General features: G+C 35.0%; 1 protein-coding gene across 2 annotated transcripts; it reads left to right on the top strand.

Moving 5' to 3' along the window:
• The first annotated feature begins 538 nt into the window (after window positions 1–538).
• On the top strand, window positions 539–21,287 carry LOC137020484 (rab11 family-interacting protein 2). 2 transcript variants are annotated; one of them, XM_067386107.1, is made up of 6 exons: window positions 539–698; window positions 2,086–2,689; window positions 8,490–8,893; window positions 9,740–10,085; window positions 13,400–13,496; window positions 17,342–21,287. In XM_067386107.1, exons 2-6 carry the CDS (start codon window positions 2,337–2,339, stop codon window positions 17,570–17,572), a joined length of 1,431 nt encoding a protein of 476 aa, XP_067242208.1. In that variant the 5' UTR covers window positions 539–698; window positions 2,086–2,336; the 3' UTR covers window positions 17,573–21,287. The 2 variants fall into 2 exon arrangements, with proteins under 2 accessions (XP_067242208.1, XP_067242209.1); XM_067386108.1 differs by lacking the exon at window positions 17,342–21,287 and adding an exon at window positions 15,109–15,408.
• The last annotated feature ends 729 nt before the right edge of the window (window positions 21,288–22,016 follow it).

Genomic DNA, 22,016 nt, shown 5'->3' with positions numbered 1-22,016 from the left:
AATTTATTATAGCATGGTTCAAAAACACTATAGTATTTACTAAATTACTATAGTATTTTTTCACCTGGGACGGGTAGGATTCAAAGGGTTGTTAAAAATTGGTTACGTGTTTTTAAAAGTGACTACAAGCATAAATGTCTGTCTTTATCCATTTTGTCTCTTTTCACCTGTATTCAACTTACTTAACCTGCAAAATTAATTACTAATAGCCTATTAATGAGCCTATTCTAAAACTATATGCTTTTATCAAAAGGTCACTTATATAGCACATTTATCTAAAAAAAAAAAAAAAAAAAGTATATTTGGATTGTTTTACAAACAAGTTGTTGCTTATTTCTTTTCTTGACAAAACTGACAACAAAAGGAAAAACGAAATGCTCAAACTCTAATAATCCTCCCAATCATTCGAATCCCAGGAACAGCGCCAGGCGCGCACTGATCAAATCCAGTGTTTCCACGGCAACAGAGGAGGAGTTTCCACTTCGACCCGTGACCGCATCAGCGGAAATGAGGAACTAGGAAGTCGAGTGCAGGCAGGGCTGATGTGGAATACCACACATTTGTTTAAGATGAATTAGTGTCGACTAAAGCAATTTATTCATTTACATTCACCACAGACGTAGAGAATTGATACCGGTTCGCCTAGGCAGTCATCCCACGGTGGCGTCGCTGGTGTGCTCGAGAAAGATGCTTCAGAGGTAATTATCAGAGCCTTGTGCTGTATGAATGTTTGACAGCAGCAGTAACTGTGGTTAATAATAAAACTAGCAGTGATGCTTGAGTGGTTTTGTACCATGTCTGATTGAATTAAAGAAGGGAAGAACGCGGAGTACTTGGTGAGTTTAGCCAATTTAACCCATGAACAACAGCTGTAAATTGAAATTTGAAGTTTTAAATACTTCTAAAATATAAAAGATATACAGAAAAAAAAAAAAAAAAAATCCGAAGTAAAACTTCGGGTCTCGATTAAAAAAAAATGAATTTGACAACTGACCAGACAACATATTTTAAACAAGTTTTTTTTTTTTCTTATATGATTTCATATACAGTACAAAAACAACCCATTCATCTACATTATATATATATATATATATATATATATATATATATATATATATATATATATATATATATCACACATATACATATATCACACATATACATATATCACACATATACATATATCACACATATACATATATCACACATATACATATATATATAGATATATTACGGCTACTGTGTATAGTTCTGTATTTGAGTTATTAGCCTTTGGAATATTTAATTATTATTTTATTTTCAGAATGACATAACTATTATTTTGGACAAGTAAATTTGATTACCACAATAATGTGCAAATGTTCAAAAAAAAAAAAAAAGTATATATAGTCAAACCAAAATTTCTTCAGACACCTTGGACGTTTCGTTCATTAATACAGTTTATTCACTATATTTAAAAATATGGTAATAAAATATTACATAAAAAATTAAATGATATATAAAATAAAATATGACAAAATCTCAGCGTTAAACTGTGTCAGAAAAAAAAATCTTAATTATGTCAGATAACACTTAAGCAAAACATGGTCAGTTCAAAGTGTCTGAATAATTTTTGGTTTCAAATTTTATCAATTTTACTGGTAGTCTACTGTATGAAGAATTTATGGGTATAATATGTCACAGTTTACTTTATTTTGCTATCCTCATTTACATAAATGAACTAGTGTCCTGCACCCACTAGTAAAAATATATAAAAAAAGGCCGGATTAATTTTTGGATTGACTGTATTTATATATATATATATATATATATATATATATTATATATATATATGTATGTGTGTGTGTTTTATATGTATATATGTATGTGTTTTAGATATATACAGTTTTAGATACATATATATGTTTTAGATACATACAGCAAAAAAATGTTACATTGAGTTGGCAGTCTCTTTGGTCTCCCCTATTAAACTGTGTTTTATCTATTGTTAAAGTCACTCTTTTAAGTCAAATTGAAATTTGTATGTGATTTGTAATATGAATTTGTTTAATATTTTGTTTTTTCTTTTTTTGTCTTTGCTTTTAGGTGACTGAGTTGGAACAGGGTCAATGTGTGGAGTTTTACAGCATCAGTACCTGCTCTGTTAATAGACGCAACATTTGTAATAACAAATATGTTCTTCCCACGCTGTTAAACATAACTTTCAATTTTTATCACCTCTTGGTCACTCATTTCCTGTGGTTAGAGGCTAAACAAAATGCCAAGGCCAAATTGAAGTACTACACTTTAGCCTTTCACACACCAAAATCCATTTCCGTTTCACATTAGAAGTCATCATGTCATTGGGCGAACAGTCGCAGAAGTGGTTTCCAACTCATGTCCAAGCCACTGTACTGCAAGCCACAGACCTGCAACCTAAGGGCAAGAATGGCACCAACGATGCCTACACCATCATCCAGCTGGGCAAAGAGAAGTACTCCACATCAGTGGCAGAGAAGACCCTCAGCCCGGTGTGGAAGGAAGAGGCTTCGTTTGAACTTCCAGGGCTGCTGATGGAGAGCAATCCAGAGGTTTATGAGCTGTGCCTCACAGTGATGCACAGGTCCCTGGTTGGAATGGATAAATTTCTGGGCCAAAAACTCATCAACTTAAATGAGATATTTGACAACAAGGAACGACGGAAAACTGAGTAAGTGGGCTAAATATTTCATTCATTTTTGACGACAGATCTTTTAAGGATTTTTAATGCAAAAACCTTGTAGAACTATGCAAATGTAACATCCTTTCAAATGGACCCTTTTCACTTTCCAGCGCAAGTCGTCATAGTTAAACTTTTATAGTGGCGAATGGGAGACAAAAGCAAATATAATTTTTGTATTCTCACTTGCTCTAATAGCAAAAGAAAAAATCCATGATAGCATTTCCATGACTTTTCAAAATGGGAAAAATATCGAGAGATGGATTACAGCAGTCAGATGAGAGAAGTGAAATTTGCTGTCACTCCCTCAGCCACTGTATTAGAAATAACCTTGAGCAGCGGTCATTTGTTTTTTGTAATTTACTCCCAGTGTAATATAACACAAAGTAAAGCATATAGATTTATTTTCAGTATTTTTTTAAATTAAACAATATGATAAAGGTTGATGTTGATAAAGGTGGAAGCGTCATCGCAGTCTGTGTAAAGAGTCCATAAGCAGAAGTGCAACTTAAAAGAGGAACCCGATACTAAAGCCTTGTCCTAGTGACTATAAATGCTAGTGACTATAAATGTTATTTATACAGTCCAGATTAATGAAGTTAATGTTGCAATCCCAACATGCAAATCTATTTTATGGTACCAGTGGTTATGTCACTACTGTATTTATGCAATGTATAAGATTCTTTTGAAATCACAGGTCTTTTTTTTTTAATTATATTTTTTTTATTATTTGTAGGTCACGTATGATAGCTGTTGGCTGATTACCTTTATCATAAGAGCAGGCCTACATAGACCCTAGAATGAAAGGTTTTGAAATGACCTGGGCTATTTTTAACTCCTGTAACTTTTAGTGATGCAGTTTCTTTTGAAGATCAGGGCACGTTGCTGACATGGGCCATTGATGTAATCATGTCTTTGTTTTTGAAACCTGTTGTCCGAGTCTTAAATGTCTTTGGACATGCCATTTCTGTGCAGTACTATGAAAGGGTAACCATCTCATGTAGGCCTTTTTTTTTTTTTTCAGATACTAAACCGAGATAAATGCATTTTGACTTCTTTTAACTGCAGTTTGACTCAAAATCCCATGGTGGATGAACAGGTTTAGTGAAGATGATTATCCTGCATGCTATTATATTTTCCTCTCTTTTTGTCAGGCCCTGGTGACTGTATTTCCTTCAAAGAAACTTCATCATTTTTTGTTCTTCTATCTTCTGACTTCCTCTTCTTTTATTGTCAGATGTGACATAGGCTACTAATTCATTAGTGCGTCTTAATATTTTGTGATTTCACTTCTTTTGGGCATGTACAGACTAGCAATAGCTTATGAGTATTGAAAGAGAAACGGGTATGGCTGGTTGACGTAGATAAGGCAGTGGCGAAGTCTTGCATACCTGACGTTATTGAATGCAGGAAATGACAGAAATCAATTACAAAAATGCAGTTTTTAAATCTTACTATCATGCTTTTTTCTACATGTAAGTAAGTAAGATGCAAGTATGTTTTGCGCTGGAGATCTGTAGATGATTGCATTACCTCTCGTATAATAATGAACAATATATTGGTACCATATCAGTTATCGGCAGATATTTAGATTAATTGTGAATGCTCATTTTCCTTATTTTTCACTCTTACATTTGCCGTCATTGAATGATCGCTTAAAGTTAAATTAATATCCATTTTTCATACTACATTGTAATGTGTGGATGCCTAAATTCGGCCATAATATGAAAATAATGGTGCATTCCATTTGTCTTTCGGAAGTGGGAAGGTCCTGGTTCCCTTTAGGAACTTTTAACTGGAATGCCCTGTCAAGTCAGAGTTTCGACTGCGAATCTCGAGGGAAGCGCAACAACCTTGACTTCAGAATCCAATATGGCTGCTCAGCACATCAACCGTAGTGAAACAGTTGTAATATAAGCAGTGTCCCAATTCAGAGGCTGCATCCTTCTAGGGGTGTAAGAAAATATCGATACACATGAATATCGCAATATTATGTTTGCTGATATTGTATCGATTTTCTCAAAAATTACATCCAAGAAAGAAAGCATCTGATCATAGCAATGTAGACAGCTCTGCAGTTCAGTACTTCAGTGAAGGCACATTTATTCAAATAGCACTTTATACAATAGACTGCTTTAAAGCAAGCAGCTTTACAGTATTAAATATAAAAAAACAGACATTCAGTCATGAAATGGACTATGCACTAGTTGTTAAATAGTTTAGAAATTAAAAACTGCTATACTGTGAACCTTTAAAACATATACACAAAAAGAATCCTGCAGTCACTTTACTATTTTCCCTTTACTTAGATTGCACAAAATACTGATTAGTGATATAAATGCAAATGATACTGTATTGATTAAATAAAGTTCTTTGTCAGGTTTTATGCATATGGTTTTTTTCTTTATGACCGTTTTTTCTAAAATTGGATCCTTTTTCTAAAAAAAAAAGCAAAACAAGGAGTATCACAATGTATCACCTTTCTTACAGTATTGCAGTATATCACGATATATTGTATCGTAACCCCTGTATCGTGATATGTATTGTATCGCCAGAGTCTCGGCAATACACAGCCCTAGTTGTCACTGCCACGCAATGAATTCTGGGGCAGGTTAGGCCGCGAAGGATCCATCTGCAAAGGACACATTTTGAGGCCTTCGAAGTATGCAGCCTTGGGAGTTTGGGGCGAAGCTATATTGTGTATTAGCACTTCCGTTTGTCTGTGTCTCAATAAACTAAACTAAAAGTGATGCACACAGTTCTATCCAACCTCTGTTTGTGGACATCATACTTTTGCATTATCTATGCAAAAAAAGAGTAAGCACAACAAAAGTTTGCCTGAATGCGTCCATCTTAGTTTTCCATCTTAGTAGTCCATCTTAACTAGCAATGACATCCTTCCTCCGAGGTAAATGGAATACAGCATAATTATTGGCTTATTGGTGTCTGCTAGAATATTAATATTGATGCATCCTCCATACTCTCCTGGATATTGCAACACTTCCTTCTAAGCTGATAATTATTGTCGGTATTTCACAATCAGTGCCTGTGTTTATTCAATAATACTGATATACTGATGATGTCACACCCTTGGGAGGGAGTTATGTACTGTAACTGATTGTTGAGATCATCTTTGACACTCATGGCACAAAATAACTCTACCAACCTTGCATCCCATGGACTCTCAGGGTTAGCAGTCCCCAATGACTCTGTTCATGCAAAGGTTTCCTACTAACTGACGCAAGGGTACAAGAGTCCGTTTCGACATTGGAGTCGACAGACCCTAATTATCGCACACCTGTGTTTGTTGATTGTACGGTGGTTCCCAGCGGCCCTCGCAGAGTGGGAGTATTGTGGTTCCAGGCAGAGGAAGATTTATCTTGGCCTTGACTCCCATGTGAAGAACAGGGTGCTGGCTGGCTCTCCACATGCCCAGATCAGAGCTCCCTCACTGGGCCTGAGACCAGGTAAACCCTCTTCCCTCGGATCTACAAGCTCCCCAGTGTGTGGATGGTCTTGGAAAGAAACATAATCACCATTCACTAGCTGTGCCATGATGGAAGAAGAGCACTCAGCAAGATGGCAGCCTGTGACGACCCCAGAGGGAACCGTGTTCCGATACTGAAGGAGTGTTTACAGTAGTGTTTGCATGAAAGAACTGTGTCTAGGGCGGAAGTGTCGAACTACATTTCTGCAGGACTGGTTTTTGAGTGTACAGAGTGTCTTTTTAATCAGTGCTGAGGTCAAAAAAGGGCCCAAACTATGTTTATGCAAAAATAATGAATCACATTCTACACAGTCTATCAGGTTTAAATGGATATCATTGAAAGTTCACATTTAGAGGGACCGTGCTGAATCATATAGATATTCCTTTTTCATTTAAATTGGGCTGCACAGTAATAATAATTTTTCATGTTAGGCCATAATTAAATTTTATACCAGTCTGTCTTAATAAATTATAAAATGCTAAAAAACAGTCAGTTTAAACACTACAAGTGAGTTTAGGCATCACACTATTATAATGTACGGTATGAAAAATGGATGGTAAAAATGTAAAAAAAAAATAATAAAAATATAGATATAGATAGATATATATATATATATATATATATATATATATATATATATATATATAGATAGATATATATATATATATATATATATATATAATTTTTTTTTTTTTTTAACATGTTATACTATCCAAAGGAACAACACAAAATATAGAATGATTACAACTTTCCCACCCCCAAAATATCAAATAATTATAATAATAATTATTATAATATTTACATAAGAAAATTAGTTAATTATTCAGTTATTATTTAAAAAAAATCAATCTTGCATCAGTGATTTGTTCACAATCACCATTTTGTGTTAAATTGTATAAAGAGAGAGTTATTAGTGTTTTTAATAATTAACATTATGAGTGTTAAATGATGGAAACGGTCACCAAAAATAGGGAAAATGAGCATGCACAATAAATATACAATATCGGCTGACATATATTCAATATTGATGGATACTTATAAAAAAAAAAAAATCTTTTGAAATATGGTTTGCCACCATATGTTTGCTTATGCAGGTGTAAGATGGTGCATTCACTCATTATACACTCTGGCCAAGTCTCTGTCTAGTATTGTACCTACATTAAGTGTTCACGGCGATCATTTCTAAATGAATGATCCTGTTCCAAGTGTCTTCTATCGCAGGAGCATCAATATTCAGCCACTCTTGAGATTTACGCGGCTCTGCTGAAATATTGTCCATTTCATAATCTCCAAATACCGGTGTAAGAATCAATGAACAAAGGCCAGATTTGTGCAAATGCCACCTCCTTTTCACACAGTTACAGCATCAATCACATTACTTCCAGCAGAAAAAAGAGCAAGAGGTTAAATAAACAGGAGCTGGGGAATGGCCTAGATGGGGGCGTATTACTTCACATTCTTTATGTGGCCCAAACCTTTGCAGTTACCAGGGAATTATGTTTATCCCTACTATAATATGCGTTCTCAGGAAGGGGGAAGGCTTTCAAATGGACTAAATGGACTATGCTGTGGATTTGTGTGAAGTGAAATTGGGTTTCTGGCCAGACAAACACATTGCCCCCATGTCGTTTTTGTATGAATTATACATACAGAGCAAAGCCTGAAAGAGAGTCTTCCCACCAGGGGGGTTTCACAGAAAAGAGAAGTGAAAGAGTGTGTGGTTTTCTCCTGTTTGTTTTTATCAAGCTGTGAAAGTACACTGGAACATCTGCAAATTACTGGCGCATGTAGCACCAACCTAGCTGTTTTCAGTAACACCTAAGAGGCCAACCATGCTTGTGACACCAAGGCCAAAGATGTGTAGAGATATAGCGACTTCAAATGCGTGCTTCGAATTTACAAACTTTTCCAAGAGGGTTTTCTTAGGAAGGAAAAAAATCTAGATTAACTAATCAACTAATCGAGTTTTTGGATGAATTGTGTTGTGTGGAAAATTGGAAGAAGAAAAAAATAACATTGGATAATTCAAAATACTTTCTGCCGTTTTGACGTAATAAATATTCATAGAAAAATATTTCTTTAAAAATAAATATATAAAAATAATTCAAATAAAAAGTATCAAATTTTACATTATTGATAAAAATAGCATGATTGAAAAAGCACAGCCCAGTCCGGAGTGACATCAAGTGACTTTTTTTAATGTATTTTCTAACTGTAATATTGTATTATTAAACTGTATTTCTGACAGTTTTATTGACCAAATTTGGCTATTTGCCTCATACTTCTTGTCTCTCTCTTTTCAGCTGGTACACTCTAGACTCACGGCCTGGTAAGAAGAGGAAAGATCGAGGCAAGATTCAAGTGAGCATCCAGTTTGTACGGAACAACATGACCGCCAGCATGTTCGATTTGTCGATGCGAGATAAACCCAGATCGCCATTCTCCAAGCTCAAGGAAAAGATGAAGGGTCGCAAGCACGACGGTGCCTTTTCAGACACATCTTCTGCCATCCTTCCACGCTCAGGACAGAGCGAGGCTGATTCTCTACCAGACCAGCACCCGCACCCTCAGGCTGCACCTGAACCCAAGCCAAAACGCTCGCTGCTCACTGGGACGCAGAAACTTTCTGCTGCTCACTCCATGTCTGATCTGATAGGAACTCACTTCAGGCCTAAACTCGACTCTGTGAACTCAGTTGAGGAGAAAAGTAAGGACATACTGTATATGGTCTGTTCAGGTACTTAAAAAAAAAAAAAAAAAAAAGCTAAACGTAGTATATAAATGAACTTCACCACAGTCACATGACTTCAAAGTCACCATCATTAAGCTTCTGTCAACTCTTTCAGTCTTTGTTTTAAAAAAAAAGCATTGACCCTTAAAGTTTGAGTTAGAGTAGTTTGCAAGAGGAGGATTATAAACACAATGAGGCTGTAAAAGCGGACTAGTGAGTAGACGAGATTTACCTGTTAAGTGTGATGTTTAATATCCCCAACAACTTCTGTAGTCCCATTTAGCCAATTGTTAGCAAACACCTTTTTTTAAAAAAAATAAATAATCCCAAGGGGTATTATTGATGTATTTTGTCTTTAAAATAAAATATGTGTTAAAGGGGTAGTTCACACAAAAATGAAAATTATCAAATTTTTAGTTGTTCCAAACCTCTGTCTTTCTTCTGCTGAACACAAAAGAGGATATTTTGAAAAATATATGGGTAACCAAACAGTTGATGGGCCCCATTGACTTCCATAGTATGGAGAAAAAGACCATCAACTGTTTGGTTAGACATTCTTCAAAATATCTTCTTTTGTGTTCAGCAGAACAAAGAAATTCATACAGGTTTGGAACAAATTGAAGGTGAGTAAATGATGACAGAATTTTCATGTTTTGGTGATTAACTACAGACCGTATTTCAGGCATTTAACCAAAACATGTTCAAAAACTGGAAGTGCTAAAATGCTAAATCATTTCTGAGTTTCGGACTAAAAAAAAAATTTCATCCCTGCAGCACTCTATGGAGAAACCACAAAGAAAATGTTCTCTTTCTCATCTATAGGGGGCGCTACATCTCACCGACACTCTCAGAGCGATGGATATGGTTGCCCAACCAGCGATGTGCCATGTGATCCCTTTTCCGACATCGGAGACAACATGCCCCAGAAATTTGCCACTCTCCCTCGAAACCGCAATCCCTTCGAGGGTGATCAGGGGATGTGGGGGGCAGAGAAGAGAGAGAAGAAGGAGAAGGTCGGTCTTCTGGGCAGAGTGACTGGGAAGAAGGAAGGAAAGAAAGCGGCCACTGGAGCACGGACAGGAAGCTCTGGAGACCTGCGATCTCCAAACCCCTTTACCAGTGAAACCTCAAGTGAAACCAACCCTTTCCTCTCACACTACAGATCCAGGTACAATTTGTTTTCAGCCATTTTGTTTTCATCTTAAATTTATCAAGCTATCATTAAAGTTGCTTGAGGTCAAATACCATTAGCATCTTTTTTGACGGCATAATGTTCAAAAAGGAAAAATAAATAGATTAAAATTAATTTAAATTAAAAATATAATAATTCATTTAAATACGTTTTTAAGTATTCTATGTAATATTATAATATTTGACATATAATTCTACTAAAATAATTGCTGAGGACTATGTCTTCCATTACATCTGCTTGTCATTCCCAACTTCTGCTCTTTTTCTCAGTAGAGTTAGGTGAGGACAGTCAAGCACTTAATGTTTATCAGAGAAAGTCTGTCATTAGGAAGACCTTATCGATGTCATTAGGCCCAATCCAGACTACAGGGGCCTGACCAAGTCACAGTAATGAGATCTGAATGAGAGATAGACCATTCAATTAACAATTTATCTGCCTGTAGGCCGCTCATCCTCTCAGATTACTCTCTCATCTCAATTCAAAGGTCTTCCAGGGGTCACAGGTTAGCTAAAAAGACATTTAACAAAACTGCTTAATGTTGTATAGTGTACAAAGATCTGTGTGATCTTTCCAACCTTATACATGAACTGACTTTTTACAACCAGCATCCTTAAAGGGATAGTTCGCCCAAAAATGAAAATATGGTCATCACTTACTCACCCTCAAGTTGTTCCAATTGTGAGTTTCTGTTGAACACAAAAGAAGATATTTTAAAGAATGTTGGTAACAGCAACCGTTGACTTCCAAAGTATTTTTTTCCTACTATGGAGGTCAACGGCTGCCATCAACTGTTTGATTACCAACATTCTTTAAATTATCTTCTTTTATGTTCAGCAGAAGAAAGAAACTCGTATATGTTTGGAACAATTTGAGGGTGAGTAAGTGATGTAAGTCATTTTTGGGTAAACTATCCATTTAGTGGATCCCACCCATTCACAATATTTTATCATTAAAGGATCGGACCACTACGCATAATAATATGCCCATGTAAGCTTAGTCAGTTTCTTTTCCTGCAAGTTGCAGTGGTTGTGGTATGGGTGGAAGAAATGTGTCAACCGGTTGAATTTCCTAATTTCCTGTTATGATTAAAAAAATTCAACATCCAATTGCAACCTATAGTATAATCTGCAAAGTGTCACAGACAGGCATTTTCAGTGTAGATAACTTTGTTGGATTTTTATATATTGGGATTATATATAATTTAACTAATGTGTGGTTGATAATGTGAAGCTGTTTTTGCATTGATGTCAAAATTATTCATTTACTATGTGTAATTTTATTAAAACATTATTAAACCATAATTTAATATTACTTGAAATAATGTTTCATAATGTTTAATAATATACATTTTTTTAAAAATCTGTCACTAGATTACCTGATAGAAATGAGTACATTTGCATATAATATACACTGCTGTGTAAAAGAAAAAGGTGTTTAATATATATTAAAATATATACATAATATACATTGCAGAATCACCTCTTTTTTCACAGTGTCTGAAACAGTTCGATCAAGGATCCAGTCTCACTAAACCCCTCCTTTCCGAGAGCATACTCTGCTCTGATTGGTCAGATGACCCAGTCTGTTGTGAATGATTTACCTCTTACAGTGTGTGTCTAAAACAGAACGCATCTAAATTTCAGCCCCAGAGGCTTCCTCAGTGCTTGTATACACAGTGAGATTGACTTTTACGATGGTGTCAGTTTTACTGTATCAATTCCAGCCCCAGTCCTTATCCTTTGGAAGTGCATGCAAAGTGGAAAACAGTGTCTTCTTGTCATGTCGACAACACCAACCAAACACTTTCAGGCCTCTGCTACAACTACAGTGCTTGAGGGCGGGTCACAGTAGGTGTTGGTCGCTGGCAGACAATGAGGACCATGGGCTGGCATAATGCAAATGAGTTACAAACCTATGTAGGTTTGTAACAGGAAGTGAGACTGGAATTGCTGAGGACTTGTTTTGGTTGATTTGATTAATTGACAATAACTTTATTTTAAGGATGTGCAAAGATTAATCGCGATTAATCGTTTGCAAAATAAAAGTCTGTGTTCACGTAATATATGTGTGTGTTCTGTGTATAAAAATTATGTATATATAAATACACAAACATGCATGTATAAATTTAAGAAATATATGCATGTTTAAATAAATATATATATATTTATATATATTTTATATTACATATAAATATAAATATTTTATATATAAATCTAACATTTTTCTTAAATATATACATGTATGTGTCTGTATTTATATATACATAATTTTTATACACATAACACACACATATACTACGTAAACACAGACATTTATTTTGCAAACGATTAATCGCGATTAATCGTTGCACATCCATGTACTTTGATCTTTAAAACTTTGCATACTTTTTACATTCATAAACAGCTATATTATACATTCCATGAAAGGTAATACTCAAAAGAGCATAATAGGGGCACTTTAAAATTCATCAAAAAATCCAGAAAACAAATGCATAATGATTTCCACAAAAATATTAAGCAGAACAACGGTTTTCAATTGTATAATAACAAAAAATGTTTCTTGCGCACGAAACCAGCATATTAGAATGATTTCTGAAGGATCATGTGACACTGAAGACTGGAGTAATGATGCTAAAAATGCAGCTTTGCATCACAGGAATAAATGACATTTTAAAGCATATCAAAATAGAAAAGTTTTTTAAATTATTGTAATATTTCATAATATTACTGTGTTTACAGTAATTTTTGATCAAATAAATGCAGGCTTGGTGAGCATAAGAGACTTTCAAAAACATTTTAAAAGTCTTACTGATCCTAAACTTTTAAATGTTTAAAACCTATAAGGAAATTACCAAGACACACACCGTCACTGTGGTATAAAATTGCTCATACTGTGATATAAGATTTTGGTCATACCACCCACCTCTTCTGTGAGCCGTAACTGGCTGCAAAGCCTTTGTTGTGGCTAGTGACCAATTGTTAGGAAATGAAACGTAGACTTGTTGTTTGCATGTGAGGGGGCGTCAAACCATTTCCTGACCCTCTGTTTGTCGCTTCACTAAAGGTCAACTAAAAAATTTTATTGAACATTTGCGGGCAAGTTGCATTTACACTAAAGGATTTGATTTTTGACAGTGCTTGTTGTTGAGCAAGATTACACCAATGTTGATTGGTCAGAACGTCAAATAAAGGACTTTCTTGTAAGATAAAAAGGGCAATTGATGCATTTATTGGAGTAAAATTTGATCTCTGACAGTTTTGTCTTTTTCTTTCCTTCCTTCCGTTTAACAGTGACAACATGAGAAATCCCACTAGTAATGAGGACCTTACTCAGAGAATCAAAACCTCTCCCGACAAGAAGCATGGCATGAAAACTGCAAGAGAACATGTAAGTTCATTCAAAAGAAACAATTCACATTGCATTTCTTTTGTTTTACACTATTGTCATACATATAAAGTTGAATTACATGTGATGACACTAAATGTAAGAATATTATTTTCCATTTCTACCCATTGCTAAACAAGGGTGTATTTTCACATTGTCACTGTCCAGTCTGTCTTGACCAGATTTCTCACAAGTTTTCAAAACTTGCCCAAAGTTTTAATTGGTCATTTATTGCAGCCCTATTATACATGGAAGTCGATGATGTTGATCTCTGACTGAGTATCACTTGTGGCGCTCCGCCTGGAGGGCCGTTTATCTAATTAACAGCTGAAATAGGTGGTCATCGTCTTTGATCTGCATGTAATTTGAAGTAGTGTGATGTTATTAGTGCGCTTCCATTTCGTTAGTGAACCATCTTGGACAGCATGTTCTCTCACTCAATAATTGGAAATCTAATCATTAATAATACGCAATTTGTCACTGGTCTAATTTTACACTATAGGTCAAACCACGGTCAGTGTTAAACGTGGAAAGGGGCCCTCTCTCGCTTTGTCATAATTATACTGATTGTGATCGTCATCATGTCCAGCGCCGAGTAACGCAACGTTTGCTTGTCTGCTGTGTGAGAATAGCCACTGAAGTGATGTTGAAACTGGAGACGCGTTGCTGAAAATGGCTTTCCTCACCCATTTTTGAGGTTATGTTAACACTGCATCCGTGAAATAGTGTCTCTGGCACTCTAAGGCCTTAATTAAAGGAATGGGGGAGGGGGGGTGGGAGAGTCGGCCGAGGCATTTCAAAGGACTTGGAGTTTTAGATTTTCAACGCAAAGGCCCTCATTAGTGCCCATAATGAGACAACTGAAGAATGCCAAGTGGAAGTCTTATCTCTCCCACACTCCTGATTGCCTAAATCTGCTCATCAGCTGCTTGCCAGTTCATGGTCATTTCCTGGGTTCTTTTCCTGCCCCCGCTAGCTTGTGCCCTGGTGGTTTTGAAATTCATGCAGCATCTCTTTCTCTAAATCTTCCTTTGATTCAGTGTTCACTGTTCTTTATTTGCCAGAAAGTGTTGTTTTTTTGTTTTGTTTTTCTTGCTTTGTCTATTGACCAGCATTACCAAACACTCAAATCAGCAAACACATCTTAAAATGTTTTATTGCATGCAAGTGGCATCAGCAAACAAATAATGAACCTGTTATGAAATTGATGACTTTTAGTGAATGTATGATGTCAGTTCCCCTCAAGTTCACTACCGTTGTAGTTCATCACATTAACAAGGAAAATATTCCACTTCCAGAATCCATAAAGCATCAGTTCTTTTTTTGCCTTAATTTTGATCAGTATATCTTATTGTAACAATGGATTTATTCAGCAAATGTTTTTCTTGGAAAAGTATACCTTTTTAACTGTACTTAAAGTGTACTTTCTCCTTTAAAATAAATGCTACTATTTTGTTTTATTTTATTCTATTCTATTTTGTTATCTAATGCAATGACATTCACATATTTTAAATGTGATTTACGTATCTAAATACTTTTTAGGGCCAATGTATTTTTGCTTTAGTTTCTAGAATGGCAGTTTTATGGAGTCAAATTTGTTCTGCTGTTTCCTCAGGGAAAAAGAAAAGGAATGTTTTGTTTTCATTACCGTAATCTAAGGAGGATAATCGTAATCAAAGTGTCACATGTATAAACAGCTGTCCGATATGGTGGATCAAGTTCAAACCCAGAAGCAGTTCAGACTCTCTGAGGCTTCAAGTTAAGTGGTGAGGCTTGTTCCTGCCAAGTGTAATGTATGAATTTGGGTTATTATTAGTCTTATATTTAATATTTAATATTTAAAAATATATATATATGTGTAATATATATATATATATATATATATATATCTATATATATATAAACACAGGTCATTTTTATTATTCAATTCAATTCAATTCAAATGAGCTTTATTGGCATGACTGTGGTATGGTACAATGTTGCCAAAGCAATAAACATGTAATAGGTTATACAGGTGTTATATTATAGGCTTTATTATATTATATTTATTATGACACAAAGCTGGTTCTTAAAATATTAAAATGTATTAAATTCATTTTTCAAAATTTAATGCTGTAAAAAGTGTTATATTGTTGAAGGTTTTAATATTTTTAGAAAGTAAATTTAGTTTTCACTTTAATTACTCTAGTAGCAAAGTGTCCAATGAAGCAATTTTGGTGCTTATGAATAAATGTCGTGAAAGGTATTTTGTGAAGGGAAAAAAACGTTAGAGGTAATGTATTGACTATTTAAACTAGAATTATGCTGTATTCTACTCATTAAACATTTTATGTTTTGAAAACTTTTTTGTACCTATGTCGCCCAGCCCTAATCTATGGAAGCTTGTTTCCGCTACGGAATAAAAAAATAAAAAAGCGGAAACATTTTTTAATTGTGACTTTTTTTCTCATGATTGCAAGTTTTCATCTGATTTTTTTCTCAGAATTGCGAGAAATAAACTTTCAATTGCGAGTTATACAGTCAAAATTGCAAGAAATAGTCAGAATCGCAGTTTATATCTCGCAACTCTTACTTTTTCTTGAAATTGAAAGTTTATATCTCGCAATTCTGACTCTTCTCAGAATTGCATGAAATACACTCACAATTGCGAGTTATAAAGTCAGAATTGCAGGATATAAACTTAAACAATTGCGAGTTTATACAGTATCTTGCTATTCTGACTTTGAGAATTGCGAGATATATAAACTCACACTTTTGTTCTCAAAATTGCATGATATAAACACAATTGCGAGAGAAAAGGCTGAGATAAAAAGTTGCAATTACCTTTATTTTTTTATTCAGTGGTGGAAACATGTCCCTGTTAAAACCTTATTTAATGACCTAATATACATTTATTTATTATAATAATTTGCCTTAAAAAATATGATTTCATTTCCTTAAACACACAGATAACATTATCAGAGTAGATTTGGTGTCAGTACTTCATTTCTGGAGCTATTTGGATTGTTTGGTAATTAGATGAATTTTGGGTCTGTGTCCTGTTGTGTTGATGTTGATTTTGGGTGACAGTTTTATTGTAATTAACTAAGCGTCAGTAATTAAGCATGACTGAAAGACATCGACTCATATTTTGACAACAGTGAAATGGATAAGCTGAGAGATTTTATCAGCTGACCACATTTAGTGCTTGTTTTCACCTTGACTGCAAAAAAGTGTGAATTTGTCAGAAGCCTGATAGCAGATGAGCAAATGTTTCTAAATTGCTGTTCACTCAATATCATGGTGAAGTCAGATGCAGACACTTCTCATGTCAACACGTTCATCATTTTGCTTGACAGAACTGAGCTTGAACGTTTAGAGCAACACATTTAATAAAAGCTCATTTATCAAGTGAGTTCTGTATTGAAGGAAACATTAACATGTTTTTTTCACTCTCATATTTAAATTTTTTTGCCGCTATACAATTCTGATGCTTTTTTCCTAGTTTATTTTGTCCAGCTACTACTGTGTGTGGCATTATTGCTTATCCACTTGTCCATTTATAAACCAATGTGAAGCGTTTAAATGAACGTATTGTTTCATGTTGGACATTTAAAGGCGACCTATTATGCCCCTTTTCACAAAATGTAATATAAGTCTCTGGTGTCCCCAGAATGTCTCTGTGAATTTTCAGCCAAAAATTCCCCACAGATCATTTATTATAGCCTGTCAAATTTGCCCCTATTTGGGTGTGAGCAAAAACATGTCATTTTTGTGTGTCTCCCTTTAAATGCAAATGAGCTGCTTTTACATATTTAATACAGAGTACATTTACCAATCATATGTCATCTATTCTTCATCACGCATAGGAGCCTGAAAATCTGCAGATGAGTATGGCGGCCTACAGCAATCTCTCCTTTCAGGAAGTGGTGCAAGAGCTCATCAAGCAGAAAGATGTGGTAAAAAAGAAAGATGCTCATATTCGGGAGCTGGAGGACTACATTGATAACCTGCTGGTCAGGGTAATGGAAGAGACGCCCAGCATCCTGAGAACACCCTATGAGCCCAAGAGAAAAGCTGGGAAGATCACGAAGAAGTAAAGGATCTCAGAAGCGTATTGTAATGTAAGATTTCTAGCAAAATAAATAATGCTTGTAAAAGGACACCGCAATGTTGGTTGTGACAGAACGCAAGTGTATTCGTTCGCACACGGACAGATTTCACGTCATTCAGTTACTCTAGGTTTTCAAGAACAACCGGATATATTGTGAAGAAAGACGGGCACTAAATGTGGAGATGCCAAACGGCCTTTTTAGATTTTTCCATAACTTTATTTTGATTTTTTTTTTTTTTTAAAGAATCCTATGAGCTGTTGACTAATATTTGTGAGTGGAACCATTTTTAAAAATATACACAAGCAGCCATTTATAGTTTAGAACTACGTTTTTGTGCGAGGAGACCAATGTTATGTTTGTACCGAAAATAACTGTGTTTAAGTTGACTTTTATTTTGAATTCAGTCAGTATAACAGAATTCAGCACTTAATACTCTTAGTAGTACTGTGTTTTGGGGTGGACTGTCCATATGAGGCCTTTGCTGTGACTGAATTCACACCGCAAAAGCTGTACCAGATCAATTGACGTACATGTTTGTCCTACACAAATATGTGATGTAAGGAAACACCTGGATTGATGGCACCACGGGACATAGAAGTGAATGTTTACTGGATGTTTTATCACCAGGGCGTATTGGTTTACTAGAAGACCATGTTGGGTTTGACAGGGTAACTCTTCATTTGCTCTTGAGGGTGTTTACACTGTAGACGAAGAGCGATCTTGATACGTTAGTTGCAGAATGTTTGTAATGAAACCTTTTGGTACTTTTTCAGATCAGACGTCTATAAAATAATACACTGGTACACTACTAATTATTTATTTTGAGCTTGATTGCAATGAGAAAATGTGTATTTGAATAACACTGTTCACTTTACAAGCAACTTTACCAACACAAGTCCAAGAAACAAACTGCCTCTGTGATGTATAGTGACATCAGAAGTGTAGAAATGGGCATCCAGTCTCCAAAGACTTTATTCTGAATGTCATTCAGCTGTACTGGAAAGTACTGATGCTCGGTATCTATAGTATACCGCAGGACTGTCAAAATGAGTGGACTGCCTACAGTTGACTACACCAAAGTGTTGACGGTTTTCGATTAAACTTAAGCTATTAAACTTAAGTCAGAAGTATTATTTAGCCCATTTTAGCAACTATTTGAACTTAGTCTAGCAAATGCAGGTTGGAAACCACAGCAAATAACGGATTCATTTGGGAAGTCTGAATGAGTCTTCAGTTCAAAATGCCTCTTTTCATTCAATTTGATTTATTGCAATGTACAGCATGTTTCTTGCAACAAAATTATGAGTAATGTAGACAAAACCTAGCTAAAGAACAGTTGTTTACAGATTGCTTTATAGTCTCAAGGCAGTACTCTTTGACATTGTACTGCTTTTCCAAGGCAGGACACTTCTTACAGTGTTTACTGTGATTTTTCTTATCTTCTATCATCTTTAGTACATATCTGTTGAAAAATGGCTGTAGGTTTTGGTAACTGAGCATCTTTTTCGCACCTTAGGCTCATATGCTGGAGCATGTGTGTGGTGAAATACTGTACAACAGTGGTGCATGTTTGCACCAGATTCTGAGAAATGTACATTTGAGAAAACTAAAATGATTGATTGTAATGTTGATTTGGTTTATACAACTGTAAAATAGCCCGTTTTAATATGTTAGCCCTTCATGAGAAGAACAAAACTGATACAGGGCAATTCTTTAGGCCATAATACCCCTTTTTGATGTTTTGGAAACACAGTAGTGTGTGTATGTATATAGCTGTGCAGAAAGCTTCCCAGATGTAGTTTTTCTTATTAACATGGTAAAACACTGTGCTGGTTAGTTGTGCTGGACAGGAAGTCACATCTTCTATTATATTGGGTCACAATGAGCAAGTGTGGTATTCTAGCTATAAATTATTGTTTTGTTTAAAGTTTTATTTACTTACACTTTAATGTGTATTTAGAGAAGTTTACATGTGTGTAATTGATGAGTCATGTTAAAATCATTCAGTGCCACTTGAAGTGTTACACAGTGCTGACATTAAGACCCTAGTGGAATGTTTTTTTGTTTTTTTTTAATGAGACAATTACTAAATTTTTGTTTGTTTCTCCATGTAGTTCTGTATACATGCTAATTGTTTAACCTTTTTAATATGGATAAATTTGTTAAAGCATTTATTTACAAATTTCACAAATATGTTGTACGCTGGGCTCAATTACATTATATATCAATGATTTTTCAGCAGCATTACCATTATATTTGTTATTTGTCACCTGCCAAAAATGTTACATTGAATGTGATTCAGTTCAGGAAAGTCATTTGCTGAAGAGTAAAGTTAGCTATAGCACAGTTTGCCCCCCATATATTTTTTTTTTTTTTGTATTTGATCTGGACTTCTATGCATTATGTGTTCATTTTCTGCTCAAGCTTTCGATCAAATAAGATTCACAACTACATAAGATTTGCTGTATGTAAGAAAGCAGTATGTATTGTTGTATTTTTATCATATCACGCACTTTCTTTCTCTCCCTTTTGTCTGGAACTGGAACTGCTATGCATCTCTCTCCAGAGCAATTCTGTGTGGTACTCCGAATGTATTTTGACCAATCAGCAATGTCTGTAATCACAAACACAGCGTTGATCACCCTGTGTAGATATTATCAAGCACTTCTTTTATCACTTTTTACAGTATATACAGCTGAAATGATAATTATACAATATTTGCCTTTATTAATAGAATAATGGTCAACATGTTGTACATGGTTTCACTGTGGTTGATTATCAAGAAGACAAGTAAATGTGTCACATGACGCGTTTGGGTTTTTTTTTTATAAGTAAAATTTTTTTTATTTTTTTTTAATCATTGATTTAATGATCTAAAGGTTGAGACTACCTATTTTTTCCCCCTCTTTTTGTTTTTACAAAATGTTTTTTCTTTCTGTTTCTCTCATGGCTGTTGATCTTTGATTGTAAACTTTTCATTGTTGTTTATTTAGCTGTGTTTATAGCTATTTAATGCATAATGTGTTACAGTGATCATGTTTCTGTGTGCTGCTATTTTCCTGCAATTTCCCAACAGATGGTTTAGATGAATTTGCATAGCTTCATTGAGACTTGAAAGATCTGAGTTTATAAATAAAGATTTTATTTGTGATTTTCCTCAAAGGATAGTAGCAGGACAAACGTAAAATTTAAAAAAACATGAAATCAACACAAAGTTCAAATAGAAAATGGTATTTGAATATCAATTTTATTTTTCCATTTGGTGTCTTGTATACATTGATCTCTGGTGCTGCAGTCGTATCCAACAAGTTACCAGTTTTTCAGTATTCTGCATCATGTTTGCATTGATGTAAACTACTTTTCTCAGACACTCCTTCCTTTAAAATGCTTCTTCTCCTCCAAAAACTTGAATTTCCAATAGTGTGTAAATAACACTACTTAGAATATAGAATTTTACCCTAGGAATTTGCTTACGGTTTCAGAAAAACCATAGGCAAGCTGAGGATTTTTCTCAATGAGACACTTTCTTGTAGGGTTTTGCTTAGATGTAGTTATTGATGATTCATCCAGAAGTAACACGTCTGTCTTTGTATTCTTGGCATGCGGCATGAATGAGTGTAGAAGAGAGCTGAGTGTATTGTCTATGTGACTACCGTACAAAAGGGGGAAAATGACGGTACAGCCCATTTCAATAAATCTTCTGTACTTCATGATATGTGTCTTTTATTGCTTTGAAATACATGTAAAAGCTTGTAGAACAACATATTTTCACATTCCAAGCTGGGAAAGCTCAAATATTATTTGCTCTTCACCACAAAAGCATCCGTCTGCATTCAGTGTGTATCTTTATTTCAGTATACTTCGAGCCACTGGTGTCCACATCAATGTGTTCATTAAATGAAAATTCATTAGACTTTGCAATTATCTCTCCAAGCTGAGGGATTTTAGCTTTGTATTTGCATTACACTGCGAACCTCACGGATGTTGTTTCTTTCAGGGAAATTAATGGGAAGGAAATTCTCATGCCCACCCAAATAATATAAAATAGCCTCTTTAGTGACGAGGTAGCTTGTTAAACTTCTCACCTCATTTGTTTATGAGTAACAGGAGTGTGTGTATGTGAACCGCTGCATGTACAAGTGCCACTCAAGCTGTTTACCATCTCCTCCTTCTGAGGAGCAGTATCATTGCTCTTCATTCACAAGACCGGCCCCTTTACAATCAGCTCAGGGTCCTTCACAGAAATACTCAGATTTGGATGAAAATGGAGCTTTTTCAGACCCAATGAAATGTAGATGAACAGAATTCCCCATTGAAACAGAACGCTTCTCAAAGCAAGGATTTCCAGTAGTTCATTCAATAAGACACAGTCCGTCTTAGGAAGCTTGAAACAATGCGCTGTGCTAGACAAATGCTTAAAAGTATTCAG

This window comes from Chanodichthys erythropterus, chromosome 5 (genome assembly GCF_024489055.1).
Source record: "Chanodichthys erythropterus isolate Z2021 chromosome 5, ASM2448905v1, whole genome shotgun sequence".
NCBI classification, from domain to species: domain Eukaryota; kingdom Metazoa; phylum Chordata; class Actinopteri; order Cypriniformes; family Xenocyprididae; genus Chanodichthys; species Chanodichthys erythropterus.
The sequence above is the reverse complement of the archived record's forward strand: the minus strand, read 5'-3'. Positions and strand labels throughout refer to the sequence as shown.